Source organism: Staurois parvus, unplaced genomic scaffold (genome assembly GCF_062004578.1).
Source record: "Staurois parvus isolate SC_StPar_1 unplaced genomic scaffold, SC_StPar_1.0 ptg000827l, whole genome shotgun sequence".
In the NCBI taxonomy this organism is placed as follows: Eukaryota; Metazoa; Chordata; class Amphibia; order Anura; family Ranidae; genus Staurois; species Staurois parvus.
In genome coordinates, this window is record NW_028318623.1 from 1138497 (window position 1) to 1159113 (window position 20617).

Genomic DNA, 20617 nt, shown 5'->3' on the forward strand with positions numbered 1-20617 from the left:
TTGTGACATCATTACTTACTACGTGTGGAAATCTGTGAATGATCACAGAGGTCACATGGTACAAGGCTATTCACAACAGCCTTGTACCATGTGACAAGGTGTGACCAATTACACCTCACTCAGTATTTCTCAATGGCTGCAAGAATGCAGACAGAGAGAAAGAGAAATGATTGCTTTTACATCCTATATGGGTGTAAAAGCAATCAGTGTAAAAAAAAAATAAACATCATCACCCCCACAAGTAGTACAGTGTCACCATGGTGACACTGTACTGCTAGGGTGACAGTATGTAAAAAAAACAAAAAAAACCCATAAATCATAATATAAAAAAATAAAATAAAAATGTAAAAAAAATGTTTAAAAATTATAATTTTTGGTTATAAACTAATTTGGCTTTTTTTTTTTTACTAAAAATATAACGGAATAAATTTTGGTCAAGATTTATTATGAAAGATTATTTATTTGCAAAATTTTATAAGAAAAAACACTTTAAAAATTTTTTGGACATTTTCATTTACATAGCAAACAAAATAAAAATCCCAGCGCTGAATAAATACCACCAAAATAAAGCATTATCTGTCTCAAAAAAATGGTAAAAAATTCATATGGGTAAAGTATTGCATGACCGCGCAATTGTCATTCAAAGTGTGATAGCGCTGAAAGCTGAAAATTGCCCTGGACAGGAAGGGGGTGAAATTGTCCGGTCTGGAAGTGGTTAAACTGAAACATAGACAAAAGATAAAGAAGCTGCATACTCAGTAAGTGATTCAGTCAGCTGATAAAAGTGCTTAAAAATTGAGGGGTTAATAAAACTTTAAATCTTATTGGACTGAGCAGAAACGAATGTGAACAGCCTGTGCAGTCATTGAAGGACTGTGAGATATGGTGGAGATATGGGCAAGAGTAATGGCCAGCATGGTGGCTAAATGGTTAGCACTTCCACCTGGCAGTACTAGGGTCATTGGTTTATATCCCAACCACGGCACCACCTGCCTGGAGTTTGTATGTTCTCCCTGTGCCTGCGTGGGTTTCCTCCAGGTACTCCAGTTTCCTTCCACACTCCAAAGACATGCTGGCAAGTTAATCGGCACCTTTCTAAATTGTTCCTAGCATGTGTATGTATGAACGTACATTAGGGACCTTAGATTGTAAGATCCTTGAGGACAACGGACTGATGTGAATGTACAATATATATATATATTTATGTAAATTGATGGTGCTGTATAAGTACCTGTAATAAATAATTAAATAACCATGTTTACTTTCCCTGCAGAAACGCAGTTTGAAGTAAAGATTTATTACCGGGGCATTCTGGTGAAGAGTAGTTTGGTAAAAAACCCCCTTGGCTTTCATCTCACTTCGAGGCAAAAAACAAACAGAGAACACTATTTAGAGGATGTGATTCTTCCACCAACATCCTTAATCTCCGACTTGAGAGTAGCTGCTGAGATCAATAAACTTCTACAAAACCTGGAACAAGGAACTCTGGTGGAAGTACACAATGGAGTCATCTGTGCCAAGAGGCAAGGCAAATGCAGGAGTTTTTGGAGTATGACAGAGACGCCAACAATGGCCCAGCCCAGTCCAATAAACAAAGAGGCCTACACCGAGCTGTACAAATGTCAGCAGTTTGTGAAAGGTACATGATGGAATATTTCTCATACATCTTGTTGGTCTAAAACTGGGGTCTCCAAACTTTCTAAACAAAAGGGTCAGTTTACTGTCTTTTAGGATTTAGGAGGGCCAGACTGGCCAGTGGGAGTAGAAAATGCCCCAGCATCAGTGAGAGCAGACGGTGCCTCAGGTTTGGTGGTCAGTGGGAGGAAAAGAAGTACTGTACATATAGCCCGTGGTCAGTAGGAGGAGTAATAGTGCTCCATCATTGGTGTCAGTGGGAGGAACAGTGTCCCATCATTGGTGTCAGTGGGAGGAATAGTTCCGTCATTGGTATTAGTGGGAGGAATAGTGTCCCATCATTGGTGAGGTGGGAGGAATAGTGCCCCATCATTGGTGAGGTGGGAGGAATAGTGCCCCATCATTAATATCAGCGGGATATATAGTGCCCCATCATTGGTATCAGTGGGAGGAATAGTGCCCCATCATTGGTGTCAATGGGAGATATAGTGCCCCATCATTGGTATCAGTGGGAGGAATAGTGCCCCTTCATTGGTATCAGTGGGAGGAATAGTGCCCCATCATTGGTGAAGTGGAAGGAATAGTTCCTCATCATTGATGTTAACGGGAGGAATAGTGCCCCATCATTGGTATCAGTGAGAGGAATAGTGCCCCATCATTGGTATCAGTGGAAGGAATAGTGCCCCATCATTGGTATCTGTGAGAGGAATAGTGCCCCATCATTGGTATCAGTGGAAGGAATAGTGCCCCATCATTGGTATCAGTGGGAGGAATAGTGCCCCATCATTGGCATCAGTGGAGAATAGTGCCCCATCATTGGTATCAGTGGGAGGAATAGTGCCCCATCATTGGTATCAGTGGAAGGAATAGTACCCCATCATTGGTATCAGTGGGAGGAATAGTGCCCCATCATTGGTATCAGTGGAAGGAATAGTGCCCCATCATTGGCGTCAGTGGGAGGAATAGTGCCCCATCATTGGTATCAGTGGGAGGAATAGTGCCCCATCATTGGTATCAGTGGGAGGAATAGTGCCCCATCATTGGTATCAGTGGGAGGAATAGTGCCCCATCATTGGTATTAGTGGGAGGAATAGTGCCCCATCATTGGTATCAGTGGGAGGAATAGTGTCCCATCATTGGTGTCAGTGGGAGGAATAGTGCCCCATCATTGGTGTCAGTGGGAGGAATAGTGCCCCTTCATTGGTATCAGTGGGAGGAATAGTGCCCCATCATTGGTGAAGTGGAAGGAATAGTTCCTCATCATTGATGTTAACGGGAGGAATAGTGCCCCATCATTGGTATCAGTGAGAGGAATAGTGCCCCATCATTGGTATCAGTGGAAGGAATAGTGCCCCATCATTGGTATCTGTGAGAGGAATAGTGCCCCATCATTGGTATCAGTGGAAGGAATAGTGCCCCATCATTGGTATCAGTGGGAGGAATAGTGCCCCATCATTGGTATCAGTGGAGGAATAGTGCCCCATCATTGGTATCAGTGGGAGGAATAGTGCCCCATCATTGGTATCAGTGGAAGGAATAGTACCCCATCATTGGTATCAGTGGGAGGAATAGTGCCCCATCATTGGTATCAGTGGAAGGAATAGTGCCCCATCATTGGCGTCAGTGGGAGGAATAGTGCCCCATCATTGGTATCAGTGGGAGGAATAGTGCCCCATCATTGGTATCAGTGGGAGGAATAGTGCCCCATCATTGGTATCAGTGGGAGGAATAGTGCCCCATCATTGGTATTAGTGGGAGGAATAGTGCCCCATCATTGGTATCAGTGGGAGGAATAGTGTCCCATCATTGGTGTCAGTGGGAGGAATAGTGCCCCATCATTGGTGTCAGTGGGAGGAATAGTGCCCCATTATTGGTGTCAGTGGGAGGAATAGTGCCCCATTATTGGTAAAGTGGAAGGAATAGTTCCCCATCATTGGTGAAATGGAGGGAATAGTTACCTATTGTTGGTGAAGTGGAAGTAATAGTGCACCACTGTTGATAGTCCAGGAATAGTGCCCCAAGGGCCAGATTAAGGGCGAGCACGGGACCGCATCAGGCTCAAGGGCTTCAGTTTGGAGCATATTGGTCTAATACATTGGTGTTTGTTAGGTCATTGTAGGGGAAAAAAAAGGCACTAAAGCCTCTAACAAATATAGACTGGCTGTTGAAAAGGCAATACTAAATCATCAATTCAGCTAAGCTTATGCACTGTAAATACAAACCAGGGGTGGACTGGGCTGGAGGGCAGTTACCCCTAGCCTGGTACTAAGAGGATATGTTGGGCTGGTGGCCCTGAGTGGAAACACTTCCCCATTCAGACATTGGTGAGAGTGGAGTCAACAGTCAGTGATGTACATTGGCTATTATAGCTGCCTGGTTCCTGTTCAGACCTTCAATCACAGCATAGCAGAGGCAAGTCTTCCAGCACTTACTTTGCGACTCTGCGATGTCATGTGACGAATGGTGAGAACTGCAAAGAAAGCAGTTACTGGAACATGTGAAAAGCATTATAATAAACCAAGTCTTTTACCATACCCACCAACGGATAGAATACTGCCTGGGGGGGGGGCAAACTGTATAACCAAATGACCGGCCCTTTCTTGGTAGGAACAAATTTCTGTGGGTTAGACTGTATACTGCCCAACGTTTGCCATGGTGCTGCATCACGGCACTCTTTGGGTGGTAGAAACTTTTTCTAACCCACAGAAATCTGTTCTTACCATGAAAGGACCTGTCATTTGGTCATACAGTTTGCCCCCCAGGCCCAGGATTCGATTTCTCCCCCACACAAACCCAGTGTTGACCTTATCTCCAGGTAATTGACTACTAGCCAGGAAAACTCAACATGGCTAATCAGTTACTCTATAGTATTGCCCATACATGACTGGAATTGCACCCGATTCCTGATGAGCCAGTAAAATTTGACCTGTGGGTGGCCATGGCGGCAGGGTCCGGGGAGAGCGGATATAGTGAATGCAGGGTCCGGGGAGACCGGATATAGTGAATGCAGGGTCCGGGGAGACCGGATATAGTGAATGCAGGGTCCGGGGAGACCGGATACAGTGAATGCAGGGTCCGGGGAGAGCGGATATAGTGAATGCAGGGTCCGGGGAGAGCGGATATAGTGAATGCAGGGTCCGGGGAGAGCGGATATAGTGAATGCAGGGTCCGGGGAGAGCGGATATAGTGAATGCAGGGTCCGGGAAGAGCGGATATAGTGAATGCGGGGTCCGGGGAGAGCGGATATAGTGAATGCAGGGTCCGGGGAGAGCGGATATAGTGAATGCAGGGTCCGGGGAGAGCGGATATAGTGAATGCAGGGACCGGGGAGAGCGGATATAGTGAATGCAGGGACCGGGGAGAGCGGATATAGTGAATGCAGGGACTGGGGAGAGCGGATATAGTGAATGCAGGGTCCGGGGAGAGGGGATACAGTGAATGCAGGGTCCGGGGAGAGGGGATACAGTGAATGCAGGGTCCGGGGAGAGGGGATACAGTGAATGCAGGGTCCGGGGAGACCGGATACAGTGAATGCAGGGTCCGGGGAGAGGGGATACAGTGAATGCAGGGTCCGGGGAGAGGGGATACAGTGAATGCAGGGTCCGGGGAGACCGGATACAGTGAATGCAGGGTCCGGGGAGAGGGGATACAGTGAATGCAGGGTCCGGGGAGACCGGATACAGTGAATGCAGGGTCCGGGGAGAGGGGATACAGTGAATGCAGGGTCCAGGGAGACCGGATACAGTGAATGCAGGGTCCGGGGAGACCGGATACAGTGAATGCAGGGTCCGGGGAGACCGGATACAGTGAATGCAGGGTCCGGGGAGAGGGGATACAGTGAATGCAGGGTCCGGGGAGACCGGATACAGTGAATGCAGGGTCCGGGGAGAGGGGATACAGTGAATGCAGGGTCCGGGGAGACCGGATACAGTGAATGCAGGGTCCGGGGAGACCGGATACAGTGAATGCAGGGTCCGGGGAGAGCGGATATAGTGAATGCAGGGTCCGGGGAGACCGGATATAGTGAATGCAGGGTCTGGGGAGACCAGACATAGTGAATGCAGGGTCCGGGGAGACCGGATATAGTGAATGCAGGGTCCGGGGAGATCAGATATAGTGAATGCAGGGTCCGGGGAGACCGGATATAGTGAATGCAGGGTCCGGGGAGACCAGATATAGTGAGTGCAGGGTCCGGGGAGACCAGATATAGTGAGTGCAGGGTCCAGGGTTTATTAGCACTTTAATGGTGACATATATAACATGCCACATTGCTATAATTTGCTCTAATCTTGTCTTCTCTTCCCTTCAGAGCTGATGGAGTTCATAGATCACAAGAGGCATGAATCTCCGCAATATCACATCTGGATTTGTCTAGGAGAAATGTGGCCTGATGACAGACCGTGGAAGAAGAAGTTAATTATGGTGCAAGTAAGTCAATGCGCTGTGATCTGCAAGTCACCAGACATCTGTATCAGTGCTGAAGCTGCTTTTGAAATATCCATTAGTGCCCAGTTACAACTTATCATGCGATTTGATCATTTCAAATCGCACGATAAGTCACACCATGTTGTCCGCAATGTAAGCTGTTATATCGGTGCGATTCCGACTCCGCACCGATTTTGAAAGCACTTCATGCACTCCTTTTTCAAGTTCAGGTGCGACTTGCATAGATATCTGTACGTGAAGTTGCACAGTTGTCTTCCAAGTCGCAACTGAATTCGGTCTGTCATCCGACTTTGAAATCATGCCAAATCAAGTGAAATCGCACGATTTCAAAAGTCATATTTGGTGTGACCGAAGTCTTAATCCTGTGCCATTTTTTTTTCGTGAAATATGTATTTATTTAAGTTGAAGAATATTCTAGTAAAAAAGCGTCAGATACAAAAGTATCAAATAAAGGTTCCAGTATAGCCCCCTTTTTTTTCCTACTGGAGAGCCAGACAAAACACTGACCCCATTTGAAAGATTACACTTCACCTCCTATGTGGTCACCAGGGCTTGAAGTGAGCTGAAATCATCCTTCTGGGGGCAATGGGTGCCGGTAAAACCAGAGATCTGTTCATCCAGAGGAAAGCCTAACCAACATCCTAATAGACCAATACTGGTTATAGAAGGGGAACTGGGAAAATCGCCCTGAATACGTCCTCTGGTATTGATTTCTGAAATCCGCTGAGCGTTTCCAAGGGTCAGTTTGGCCCTCTAAGGGCAATTCTCCCAGATCCTCAGAGGAGGATTGGGAGAATTTCTTGGAACAATAGGAAAGAAAGAGCGCCTGTTGTCCAAAAGAATGCACTTTTGATGGTAGATCAACCCCTTTGTGCCGACATCACACAAAAATGCGGTCTCATAGAACTGGGCCGCATATTTGCGTACCTGTCTTTGTGCTGGGAGCGCACCACACAGAGCACTCCCAGCACAAAGACCGCAGTGTGACTGAGAGCCCCGAGTCCTGTTCTAACAATCGGGACCCGGGACTCCCTATTCTGGGTCACATGATCGCTGTGATAGCCTCTGATTGGCTATCACAGTGATCAGTCACGGTTTAGGAAAAAGAGAGGAAGGCGCCTCTAAGTGTAGTATTAACAATTTACTAGTAGACAATGGAAAATTTCCACTTACAAGATAAACAGTTAAAAAGAATCATCGTGTGGTAATTGGATCCAGGTGGGACATCCAGCAGCAAGCTATGCCTATAGGATCAGGAAGTAGAGACCAGGATGTGCCTGTGCATCAAAAATGAAGCTTGGAGAGCAGAGTCAGATGTAACAGGTGAAAGGGGCGGTAATGCATTTCGGAGCATGCTCAATAGGCTCCTTCTTCAGACCTTTATCTTACAGCTACAGACGTTGGGCTCCAACAAGAGCGCCCTATATAATATACATCAGTCACTGTTTAGCCAACCCCCCGGTTTATTTTTTTCCCTCTATGAATGGAGGAGAGAGATACATTGTATCTCCCTAACACCTGGCATAGAGAAAAAAAATGTTAACAGAAATAAATATTAAAAAAATAAAAGAAAAAGATACCTAGATCAAGGTTTCAGTAAGATTCTAAATACTTGTGAGCCACAAAATAGTGTTTGTATCTGATGTGGTTCGCTGGCACTTGATCACAACCTCATATTAGTGTGCAGTGTAGTAACCAGGATAAAAAATATTAAAAGTGCCGCGCCCTTAGAATAAAATAACTAATATAAATAATGTGTAAATTCATATTTTGGTTTAAAATAATTATAAGGTGCAATAAAATCTCTCAAAAGTAATCAGCTGTGGATGTGCTGAAGAAAAAAAACGAATAACGAATGTGACTAGTCTATCGGGAAATGTGAAATCAAATAATGTAAAATATTAATAAGTCCCCAATGCTGAATGAATAAAATTATATAAAATATTGAGTGAATACCAAATATATAAATATATATATATATATAAAAAAATGTATCAAGGTTTGATCTAGTTCAGTGCCAGGGTAAATGTTTGGGTCAAGGTCAGGGTCGAAGGTCAGGGTTTTTTTTTAATTGGCATCAGTGTCAATGTGTTTTAGGTATAAAAAAAAAAAAATGCGCACTATTGTTTCTGGGCTGTACTTCAGGTACAAACAACAAATAGCATACACATATATGGTGTCGCTGCAATCATCAAGAGCTGGAGAATTTATTTTGGGTTGTTCTTTGGTGGTAGATTATGATAGTAACAAGAAACGCACAGCTAAATTTATAAAAATGATTTTTTTTTTTACTATTGTGGGCCAGTTTTCCTTTGATAATAATAAAACAAAAAAAAAAAAAAAAAAAATCAGGAGATATCCATTACCACCAAATGAAAGCCTAATGTGTCCTGAAAAAAAAAACGTGATATAATTCACCTGGATGTACAAAGTAGTTGCGTTGATATGTACGGTTTTACTAACACAAGTCAACGTTGCAAAATTGTGCTTAGGTGTTTAGATTTTAAGCGTGAAGGGGTTAAAAGGCATTTACTGAGAATGACAAGCTCAGCAAACCAACGCGTTTCGGGGAACAGACGCTCCCTTCTTCAGGGCTGTTGCTGCACGCTATTAAATGGGAAAGATTCCCACGCCGGTTATATATTTTCCAGATTTTGGAGGAAAAACTGCTTGAGTGACAGCTGTCATTCCAGGGGCAGCAAAGACAGCGTTCACTCTCAGTTTTCTTTTCTCCAAAATCTGGAAAATATATAACCGGTGTGGGAATCTTTCCCATTTAATAGGCTTCTGAAACCCTAAAAAAGGGCTGGGAGGCGCCGGGTCCATGGGGTTTAAAAAACAGCCACTCACCTGTCCCCCGCCGCAGCCCGTTTCACCGGCCGTCCTGTATTCCAGGCGCCGACATCTTCAGTGTGGGGACCCGGCTGTGACAGATTGCCCACTGCGCATGCGCGAGTAGTGCTGCGCTTCCTGAATGGCCCCGTCGTCTTCTGGGACCTGTCACGTGTCCCACAAGACTACGGGGAACAAGGGAGGGCAACTTCCGCTTCAAATCACCTAGGCGATCGCAGCGGAAGTGGGGGTGGGTACCTGTCAATTTCGGGTACCCGCTCCCCAAAGGTGCCAATCCTTAATGGGGAGCTGGGGATCAGTCTTTAAAGCGGAAATTCCCCTTTTGGGTGGGACTCCACTTTAAGTAAGACCAGTGGAAACCCGTTTACACCACTGGCAGTGCGAGAAACACATTTCTGTGCCTGTTTCCCACAACACATTCCAGCTGCAGATGGCATTATTTGCCAATGCCGCCCTAAGGCATCTCGCAAGCTCAGACGCATTCACGGGTCACCAAAACGCAAAGTACCGCAGTATCATGCGGCGCAATTTTAACAGTTGCACCTGCTTTTTTTTTTTTTTTTTTTTTAAACGTTCCCGTGCATTTAGCAACCCATTGAAATTAGCGGGCTGTCAAAAACATGCTCAGTATGGTGTGAACTGGCGGAATTATTAAAGCACAGATTACAAATGTATATTTAAACGCTGGTTGTTTTCTAGGTCACACCGATATCAATGCAGATTCTTCATGAGCTGAGTTACACCGCCGGAGCCTCATCACTGCGCAGCAACGAGATCAACCTACAAATCTCCGACTCGCTGTCCTCCTCTCTGCGCAGCACAAATGATCTGCTGAATTTCCTGAAAGCATTTGAGGAACGGATGGACTGCGCTTAGCAGACAAGGCAGAACACAGCGCCTTAGGTCTCTTTGCAACAAGAAATCGGAATCTGCATGTCATGAACCTAAAACCCTGACCTGCTCATTTGTAAAGGACAGCCAGGGAGTTCTCCTTTAGCTACTGAACTAAAAAAAAAACTGCCATAGTGAAATTATTCCTGTAGCTTACCTCTAGTAGTTTTTGCATGTTGATTAAGTGTTGTTAAAAAGAATACAAAATACACTAAAGGGTGTACTTATTTAAAAAAAAAATTGCATTGCTGTTTGTCCATAACAAAATTTTGCAAATGGGGCAAAATTAAATGCTTTCAGTCTATATTCTCTTCAGATTGAAAGTGTGAATTTGGAAAATACCACATTATAACCACTAGATGGAGCAGAGGAGTATACTTTTACCTATGACAAGCAGTGCCATCTAGTGGCTGTAATGCTAAATTGACTCCATTTACACATTCTTTTTGTTATTTATTTCAGGTACTTATATATCGCTGTCAATTTACACAGCACTTTACATATATATTGTACATTCACATCAGTCCCTAACCCTCAAGGGGTGTACAATCTAAGGTCCCTAACTCACATTCATACACATACTAGGGCCAATTTAGACAGGATCCAATTAACCTACCAGCATGTCTTTGGAGTATGGAAGGAAACCGGAGTACCCGGAGGAAACCCACACAGGCACAGGGAGAACATTCAAACTCCAGGCAGATGGTGCCGTGTTTGGGATTCGAACCAACGACCCGAGTACTGCCAGGTGGGAGTGCTAACCATTTAGCCACTGTGCTGCCAATATTTTATAAATATTTAATTCATTTTCAATATTTCAACTTAGCATCATTGGGCAGCACAGTGGCTAAGTGGTTAACACTTCTGCCTGGCAGTACTAGGGTTGCTGGTTCGATTCACAACCACGGCACTAACTGCCTGGAGTTTGCATGTTCTCCCTGTGCCTGAGTGGGTTTCCTCCGGGTACTTCAGTTTCCTCCCACACTCCAAAAACATGCTGGTAGGTGAATTGCCTTCTGCCTAAATTGGCCCTAGTATGTGTATGTATGAATGTGAGTTAGGGACCTTAGATTGTACGCCCCTTGAGGGTTAGGGACTGATGTGAATGTACAATATATATGTAAAGTGCTGTGTAAATTGACGGCGCTATATAAGTACCTGAAATAAATAAATAACTAAAATAAATAATCATATTATTCATATACACAAAGAACAATGTTATTTAAGCAATTCCCTTCCCAACCCCCCCCCCCCCCTAACCCCTTACCCACCCACCATCTACCTTGATGTTCTCTTCTCTCTAGCTCACTGTTCCTCTTCATTTCTAGATTACTCTCGGTACTCCCTTCTCCTTCTTCTTAATCCCCATTTACTCATTCTTGATCTGCAAAGAATAGAAAGAGAACATTCAATGTTGCCCCATTCGCACAGAACACATTTACATAAACGTTCGATGGACGAACATCTATGGGAATACACCCCTAAGTATCCATATATGTTGTATTACAATACATTTTACTGTGGCCGGGCTACATATCTTCTTGCTGCTTTCAATTGGAATTATCCCACTCTATTGGGAGCAATGGGAGGGACAATGATCCATGCTAAAGGACTGGAAGAAGCAGTTCAACAGTCAGGAATGGAATGAACAACCCGGCCTGCTGATATAAAAGGCACTGAAACCCAATTCTGGGCAATTCTTTGTAACCACTTCAGCACCTGTACCTGTATATCCCTAATGGATCAGCAATTTTTAAATGTCTGTTTATTTGGTAATAAACTCTTTATTACTTAGGATAACAAAAGAATATATACAACTATTTTTTTTTTGGGGGGGGGGGGCTAGGCTTTTTTGCAATATTGTTTTACAAAACATATTTTATTTCCTATGGAACCTATAGAAAATATTTTATCATTGTTATTTTTTTTATTTTTTTTTTTGTTAAGTTGTTTTGCTGTAAATAAAAGGTAAACATTTTATTCCATAATTAGTCCTGTTTTAAAATAAAACTAAAAATGTTGTTTCTGGTACAAAACACGTCTAAAGTTATTTGCAAATGAAAAGAGTTTGTTTTTAAAAACTTTGAACATTTTTTTTTTGTGCAACACTGGAAAAAAGTAGCAAAGAAAACTAATGAAAACAAAAACAAATATTATTGGTAAAAATAGGAATAAAAAAAAAAAAAACAAAAAATCAGCAAAAAAAAAAAGATAATTTTATAGGAGAAAGGGATTAAGATGTTAATTAGGGCTGATCAGAGTTAATAAAGGGTTCCATTATGTAAAAAAAATATCCTGCAAGAATTCTATAATTCACACTTGACTTTTTTTTCCCAACTCTTGCCAAACGCCCCTACAGCGTTTGACAAGCGTTGGTCCAGCGTTTGCAGAGCGTTTTTAATGCTCCGCAAGCGCTCCAAAAATGCTGCATGCGCGGTTTAGCAGCGGTTGCTAGGCGTTTGCCAAGCGTTTAAAAACACCCCACAAACGCCTATAATAAAGTTTGAACGGTGTTAACGCTCCACAAATGCCTCGCAATCGCCGGCCGGGCGTTTGCGGAGCGGCACCATAGACTTGAATAGGAGGCAACAAATCCTCCTGACTCAACCAGAGGCATCCGTTTTGCCGCGACGCGACCCTAATGCTCCAGTTTGAACAGCACTATGTGCTGCAATGTGCAGAATTTACTGAGTCGTTTGGAAAACGGTAAAAACATTTCACAAACGCCTGTCTGCCGCTTGCTAACAAGGCTGGTGTGAACGTAGCCTAACTATTGTAATATGCAGATCAAAGGTGTGCACAGAAATAGTAAGTACAATGAAATATTACTTTGGGTATTTCCGTAATGACACTTGCAGACTATCTGCAGGTGTCCTATTTAGAATAGATGCATTTTTGACTGCTGATGTGTAATGCAAACACTGTAAAAAAGAAGCAAAAAAAACAAATATTATTGGTAAAAATAGGAATACAAAAAAAAAAAAAAAATCAGCAAAAAAAGATAGTTTATAAGAGAAAGGGATTAAGATGTTAATTAGGGCTGATCAGGGTTAATAAAGGGTTCCATTCAGGGGCGGACTGACCGTTTGGAAACCCAGGCACTGCCCGAGGGCCCGGGTCAGTAGGGGCCCCATGAGATGCCCCTGCTACCTTTTTCATAGGCTTTTTTGAATTTGGGCAAGGACACAGGGGCCCCATGATCCCCTATTGCCTGGGGGCCCCATGAGTTGTCAGTCCGCCCCTGATGGTGCTGGGGGGTCAGTAGTCCGGGGTCAGTAGGGGGCCCCATGAGATGCCCCTGGTACCTTTTTCATAGGCTTTTTTGAGCTTGGGCAAGGACACAGGGGCCCCATGATCCCCTATTGCCCGGGGGCCCCATGAGTTGTCAGTCCGCCCCTGATGGTGCTGGGGGGTCAGTAGGGGGCCCCATGAGATGCCCCTGGTACCTTTTTCATAGGCTTTTTTGAGTTTGGGCCAGGACACAGGGGCCCCATGATCCCCTATTGCCCGGGGGCCCCATGAGTTGTCAGTCCACCCCTGAGCCCGTTGTATTAAAAAAATAACTTGCAAGAATTCTTTAACTATACTCATATCAAAGGTCTGCATAGAAATAGTAAGTACAATGAAATACTGCCTGACGACCTACTACCCGACAGAGATGTCTCCAGACCACCTGAGGAATATGGAATAATCTGCACCGAACACCTCGGACATGGATTTTACTGCTCCTGCCTTTGCTGAGACCGGTAGTGCCTCTGGGAATGCTGCAAGATGGCCATTGATTGTAAGGAGACTGCTGCACCTGAATTCCCATGTGTTTCAGAGCTGATTGATGCTGGTGGGGGAGGGGAGCAGTACACTGCACCATGTGGAGAGCATTTAGCATGCGCCTATCTTTATTCAGCATGTTGTATCTCTGGTGTTTCACACATAAGGGGCAGCTGCATAATTTGGAATCTGCATTTATTTTGTTTTCACTGATCTGTTTTTTTTTGCATTGGATAGGCGCCACTGTATTGGTAACATAACTGCTCGCTGATTTTCTCAGACTTCTATGTTATTATTATTTTTATTATTATACAGGATTTATATAGCGCCAACAGTTTGTGCAGCGCTTTACAAAACGAAGGCAGACATTACAGTAAGGGTCCTTTCACACGGGCGTTCCGATTTTTCTTCTTTAGTTCAATCACGTTTTTCCAAAGAAACGGATGAGTTTACGTATGTTTTTTCATCCCTTTACATAGGTTTACATCCATTTTTTCATCTGTTTACATCTGTTTTTTTTATCAGTTTTTTTCATCCGTTTAATCCATTTTTCATCCGTTTACATTGGTTTACATCTATTTTTCATCCGTTTTCATCTGTTTTTTCAGCTTTCTTCATCCCTTTACATCCATTTTTCAACCATTTACATCCGTTTTTTCATCCGTTTTTTTTCATCCGTTTTTTTCATCCGTTTGCATACATTTTTCATCCATTTACATCTGTTTTTTTGGGCTTTTTTCATCCATTTACATCCGTTTTTGCATCCATTTTTCAGCCATTTACATCTGTTTCTTCATCAGTATTTTAATCCGTTTAATCCATTTTTCTTCCGTTTACATTGGTTTACATCCATTTTTCATTGGTTAACATCCATTATTCATCTGTTTACATCAGTTTTTTTGGCTTTTTTCATCCATTTACATCCGGTTTTTCATCCGTTTACATTGGTTTACATCTGTTTTTCATCCATTTTTCATCTTTTTACATCCATTTTTCATCCATCTACATTGGTTTACATCCATTTTTCATCCGTTTACATTGGTTTACATCCATTTTTCATCTGTTTACATCCGTTTTTTTCAACTTTTTTCATCCGTTTACATCAGTTTTTTCATCCGTTTTTTTTCGTACTTTTTTCTTACTTTATTTTCATCCAGGTTACGTCTGTTTTTTTTATCCGTTTACATTGGTTTACATCTGTTTTTTCATCTGTTTACATCCATTTTTCATCCATCTACATTGGTTTACATCCAATTTGCATCCATCTACATTGGTTTACATCCATGTTCACATCTATTTACATCCATTTTTTTTCATCCGTTTAATCCATTTTTCATCCATTTACATTGGTTTACATCCATTTTTCATCTGTTTACATCCGTTTTTTCAACTTTTTTCATCCATTTACATCCATTTTTCATCCATTTACATAAGTTTTTTTCATCCGTTTTTCATATTTTTTTCTTCCTTTATTTTCATCCAGGTTACGTCTGTTTTTTATCCGTTTACATTGGTTTACATCTGTTTTTTCATCTGTTTACATCCATTTTTCGTCCATCTACATTGGTTTACATCCAATTTGCATCCATCTACATTGGTTTACATCCATTTTCACATCTATTTACATCCATTTTTTTTCATCCGTTTAATCCACTTTTCATCCATTTACATTGGTTTACATCCATTTTTCATCTGTTTACATCCGTTTTTTCAACTTTTTTCATCCATTTACATCCATTTTTCATCCATTTACATAAGTTTTTTTCATCCGTTTTTCATACTTCTTTCTTCCTTTATTTTTATCCAGGTTACGTCTGTTTTTTATCCGTTTACATTGGTTTACATCTGTTTTTTCATCCGATTACATCTGTTTTTTCATCCGATTACATCCGTTTTTTCCTTTCGTTTTCCTTCCATTTAGATCCTTTGTCAACCATTTTTACCTGTCTACATCCGTTTTTCGTCTGTTCCGTTTTTTTCGTGAAAGAAAAATAGGGTTTTCTTCCATTAACGGACGCGGACATTAACTGATGTAAAAAAGATGTTCATCCGTTTACATCCGTCAGTCCATAGAAATAAATGGGGGTCCGGTTTTCATCCGTAAATGGACAGATGAGAAACGGACATACGGAACGCCCATGTGTAAGAGCTCTTACAATACAATTTGGTACAGAGGGCCTGGTCGTTACAGATTGTAGAGCTTACAATCTAGGAGGAAGGGTTGAGTGATACAAAAGGTAATAGCTGTGGGGGGGATGAGCTGATGGAGGAAATAAATGGCGGCAGAAGCAGGATAGACTTCTTTAAAGAGGTTTTCAGGGATTGTCTAAAGGTGGATAGATTAGTAGATAGCTGGACAGATTGGGGTGGGGAGTTCCATAGAATGGGAGAAGTGCTGGAGGTGAGCATGGGAGGAGGTGACAAGGGAGGAAGAGAGCAGAAGGTCTTTGGAGGATTGAAGAGAGCGGTTTCGTTGATATTTTGGGACATGGTTGGTGATGTAGTTGGGGGAGTTGTGGATGGCTTTGTAAGTAGTTGTTATTTAGAATTTTATTCATTGGGTGAGTGGAAGCCAGTGGAGGGATTGGCAGAGAGGGATGGAGGCCAGTGGAGGGATTGGCAGAGAGGGATGGAGGCCAGTGGAGGGATTGGCAGAGAGGGATGGAGGCCAGTGGAGGTATTGGCAGAGAGGGATGGCGACCAATGGAGGGTCTGGCACAGAGGGATGGAGGCCAATGGAGAGATTGGCAGAGAGGGGTGGAGGCCAGCGGAGGCATTGGAAGAGAGGGATGGAGGCCAGTGGAGGGATTGGAAGAGAGGGATGGAGGTCGGTGGAGGGATTGGCAGAGAGGGACGGAGGCCGGTGGAGGGATTGGCAGAGAGGGACGGAAGCCAGTGGAGGGATTGGCCGAGAGGGACGGAGGCTAGTGGAGGGATTGGCCGAGAGGGACGGAAGCCAGTGGAGAAATTGGCCGAGAGGGATGGAAGCCAGTGGAGGGATTGGCCGAGAGGGATGGAAGCCAGTGGAGGGATTGGCCGAGAGGGATGGAAGCCAGTGGAGGGATTGGCCGAGAGGGATGGAAGCCAGTGGAGGGATTGGCAGAGAGGGATGGAAGCCAGTGGAGGGATTGGCAGAGAGGGATGGAAGCCAGTGGAGGGATTGGCAGAGAGGGATGGAAGCCAGTGGAGGGATTGGCTGAGAGGGGTAGCAGACAATTTTGAAAAAAAAACTATATTTTTTACTTTTTGCTATTAAACATATCCAGTAATCAAATTTTGTCATAAATTTAGGCCACAATGTATTCTGCGACATGTCTTTGCTAAACAAAATCCCAATACGTGTAAATTAATTGGTTTACCTGAAAGTTATAGTGTTTACAAATGGCTGTAAATTTATTTTTTGGCGGCGATGAGCGACTTATAACAGGACTGCGGCGGGCATTCTGACACCTGCGGGAACTGACTTGGTGTCCCTGACACCAATACAGTGATCAGTGCTAACAAAAAGCACAGACACTGTACTAATGGCACTGGGCAGGAAAGGGTTAACATCTGGGGCGATCAAAGGGTTAACTGTGTGCTGTTTCACTATCGGGGGCTGTGTGTGTGTGTTTCACTGTAAGCACACTGCTTTGTATGGCACTTCTATGCAGAGCCATACAAAGCAGTGTGCAGGAGCTGACAGGGGAGAGATCTGCATCGTTTATATACAGGTCTCTCCATCGTCGGAAATCCTCAGAGATCGCTGGGTGCTGGCAGGGAATCATCGGCCGGGACTTGGTGATTGACAGCCGAGGCCACGAGTGGTGTTACTACCCAGAACTGCAAAATCACTTGTGTATGTATATGTGTATTTATATATATATATGTATGTGTGTATGTATGTGATTTTGTGCACCTGTTCCCCCCCCCCCGTAGCAGTATTTCTGCTATAGGGTGGTGCGGAAGTGGTTAATAAAAACTTCCGGTATGAGAGGTATGAGAGAAAATCCATCCCAGCATGGTAAGTTTTCTGGCTGTGCTGGGAGCACAGCCTGCCTGTCCTCCAATGTGCAAACCAGGGGCGGACTGACAACTCATGGGGCCCCCGGGCAATAGGGGATCATGGTGCCCCTGTGTCCTTGCCCAAACTCAAAAAAGCCTATGAAAAAGGTACCAGGGGCATCTCATGTGGCCCCCTACTGACCCTGGGCCCTCGGGCAGTGCCTGAGTTTCCAAATGGTCAGTCCGCCCCTGGTCCAAACTGGTGCTGACATACCCCCACCCTGCACGGTCATTCACTGGGAAGACGAGTGTCCTGCTGTTTCTTCTCCCCCAGATCTCTAAGCCCCTTACGCAGGAGAGAACTGAGGGTATGCGATCATTTTATAGAAACAGAAAACAAAAATATTTATTTTTTTTTATATCTATACACAAATGTTTTGCCTTTTGTTTCTGTTTTGAATTGAATGGGTTGTTTTACAAGGTGAGGGTTTACATACACTAATGTGAGGAGAATGGAATCCGTTCCCCAGGCTTGCAGCACCACCTAGGGTTCATCATTTGTATTGGCAAGCTGCTTCAAACTGGAACTTCTCATGGGGAGGAGCAGGAAGTCTGTGCGGCACCGTGCAATACTTAGGAAACTGAAACTGCTCATTCTGCTATAAAAGCGATCTCTGACAGTAATCCGTTCCATCCTCCTGATATCCACACACTGAAACTGACCGCACGCAACCGCAGGATTTCTGGTAGCATCGTGTTCCCTTACCTGGCATCCAACTCTTCAGGTAGGAAGTGTACGCATCCCTTTAAATTTGTCATACGGAAGGATAGCATTTAGTATTGGAGTGTGCCTGCCAAACGTGTGAGCGCACACACAGCGAGGGCAGATAACTCCTGTGAATGCAATAAATGGCAATAAAAACCTGACAGAGGCTCTTACCCTGCCACTATTTAAAACTACAAAAAAAAGTCAATGAAAGCATACAGCTGTTACAGCCTTTGTAATGGGTTTTATGCTTTTTGTTATAGGAGAAATGTGGAAAGACTGTATGGATGTGGATAAAAGATGGATGGGTTACATACAGGGGCGGACTGACCATTTGGAAACTCAGACACTGCCTGAGGGCCCGGGGTCAGTAGCGGGCCCCATGAGATGCCCCTGGTACCTTTTTCATAGGCTTTTTTTATTTTGGGCAAGGACACAGGGGTCCCATGATCCCCTATTGCCCGGGGGCCCCATGAGTTGTCAGTTCGCCCCTGGTTACATAGATTCAATTGGATTGGATGAATGAATTAGATACACTATATTGCCAAAAGTATTGGGCCAGCCCTCCAAATCATGTGATTCAGGTGTTCCAATCCCCTTCATGGACACAGGTGTATAAAATCATCCCCTAGGCATGCAGACTGCTTCTACAAACATTGGTGAAAGAATGGGTCGCTCTCAGGAGCTCAGTGACTCCAAGCGTGGTCCCGTGATAGGTGGCCACCTGTGCAATAAGTCCATCCGTGACATTTCCTGGCTACTAAATATTCCACGCTCAACTGTTAGTGGGATTATAACAAAGTGGAAGCAACTGGGAACAGCAGCAACTCAGCCACCAAGTGGTAGGCCACGTCACATGACAGGGCGGGGTCAGCGCATGCTGAAGCGCACAGTGCGCAGAAGTCACCAACTGTCTGCAGAGTCAATAGCTAAAGACCTCCAAACTTGGTGTGGCCTTCAGATGAGCCCAATACAGTGCGTAGAGAGCTTCATGGAATGGGTTTCCATGGCCGAGCAGCTGCATCCAAGCCTTACATCACCAAGTGCAATGCAAAGCATCGGATGCCGTGGTGTAAAGCACGCTGCCACTGGACTCTAGAGCAGTGGAGACGTGTTCTCTGGAGTGACCAATCACACTTCTCTGTCTGGCAATCCGATGGACGTGTCTGGGTTTGGCAGTTGCCAGGAGAACGGTATTGCATTGTGCCAAGTGTAAAGTTTGGTGGAGGGGGGATTATGATGTGGGGTTGTTTTTCAGGGATTGGACTTGGCCCCCTAGTTCCAGTGAAGGGAACTCTTAAGGTGTCAGCATACCAAGACATTTTGGACAATTTCATGCTCCCAACTGTGTGGGAAGAGTTTGGGGATGGTCCCTTCCTGTTCCAACATGACTGCGCACCAGTGCACACAGCAAGGTCCATACTGTAAATACATGGAGGACCAAGTTGGGGGCGGAGGGGTCCCGTCCCCCTGGACTAAACAAGCATTTAACCCATGCAGTTCAGTAGGGCCGGCCCCACTGCGTGATTAATATTAACAGATCCTCGACTTTAACCCTATCCCACCGAGGGCATGCAGACATGCAGCTTTAACCCAGAAGTGGGTCTTCTTTTGTGTGGCTTCATATGTGCACTGCACAGTGCTCTCCCATCACGGAGACTGAGCTGTCACCAAAAGCTCTGGGTCCTGCATTAACGGTCAGGAGCTGGGAGGAGCAGAACCAAGGTGATTTAACAGCCACTTATCATATTTAAACCTGACTTGGATGTTTGAATATTATTATTATACAGGATTTATATATTATTATTATTATTATACAGGATTTATATATCATTATTATTATACAGGATTTATATATTATTATTATTATACAGGATTTATATAGCACCAACAGTTTGCTCAGCGCTTTATAATATAACGGGAGACAATACAGCAACAATACAGTTCAATACAAGAGGGATAGGAGGGCCCTGATCCTGGGAGCTTACAATCTAAGAGATATGATCCAGGAGGAAGAAAAAGAACATTACACAGTGCAGGTTTCAGGAAGTACGCTCCCAATGACGATGTATAGAGCTGTGTGTACTGTGGCTGCTGTGGATTACACAGAACTCAGCACTGCAAGGGTTAAATACTTGTTTAAGTCTAGGGGGCCCCAAAAAGCAGTTTTTCTTTACCTGATCTTCTCCTTTGACAGGTTCTCTCCCGGCTCTAAGACCGGTCCCACAGCCTCTTCTCTTATACGCTCACGGGTCGCAGGTCCTCCGATGTCAT

At 44.1% G+C, this 20617-nt stretch overlaps 2 protein-coding genes across 3 annotated transcripts in view; both read left to right on the plus strand.

Moving 5' to 3' along the window:
• LOC149443842 (interferon regulatory factor 3-like) overlaps window positions 1-10347 on the plus strand; it is a 40137-nt gene extending 29790 nt beyond the window's left edge. Inside the window, exons 8-10 of the mRNA XM_089655164.1 lie at window positions 1274-1639; window positions 5945-6063; window positions 9634-10347. Of these exons, the coding sequence (XP_089511290.1) occupies window positions 1274-1639; window positions 5945-6063; window positions 9634-9810 (662 nt within the window). The 3' untranslated portion in view covers window positions 9811-10347. The remainder of the gene's footprint in view (window positions 1-1273; window positions 1640-5944; window positions 6064-9633) is intronic.
• Window positions 10348-18187: 7840 nt separating this feature from the next.
• LOC149443843 (interferon regulatory factor 3-like) overlaps window positions 18188-20617 on the plus strand; it is a 35691-nt gene continuing 33261 nt past the window's right edge. For both annotated transcript variants that reach the window (XM_089655165.1, XM_089655166.1), the window contains exon 1: window positions 18188-18362. The gene's annotated coding sequence lies outside the window, so the exon portion shown is untranslated. The remainder of the gene's footprint in view (window positions 18363-20617) is intronic.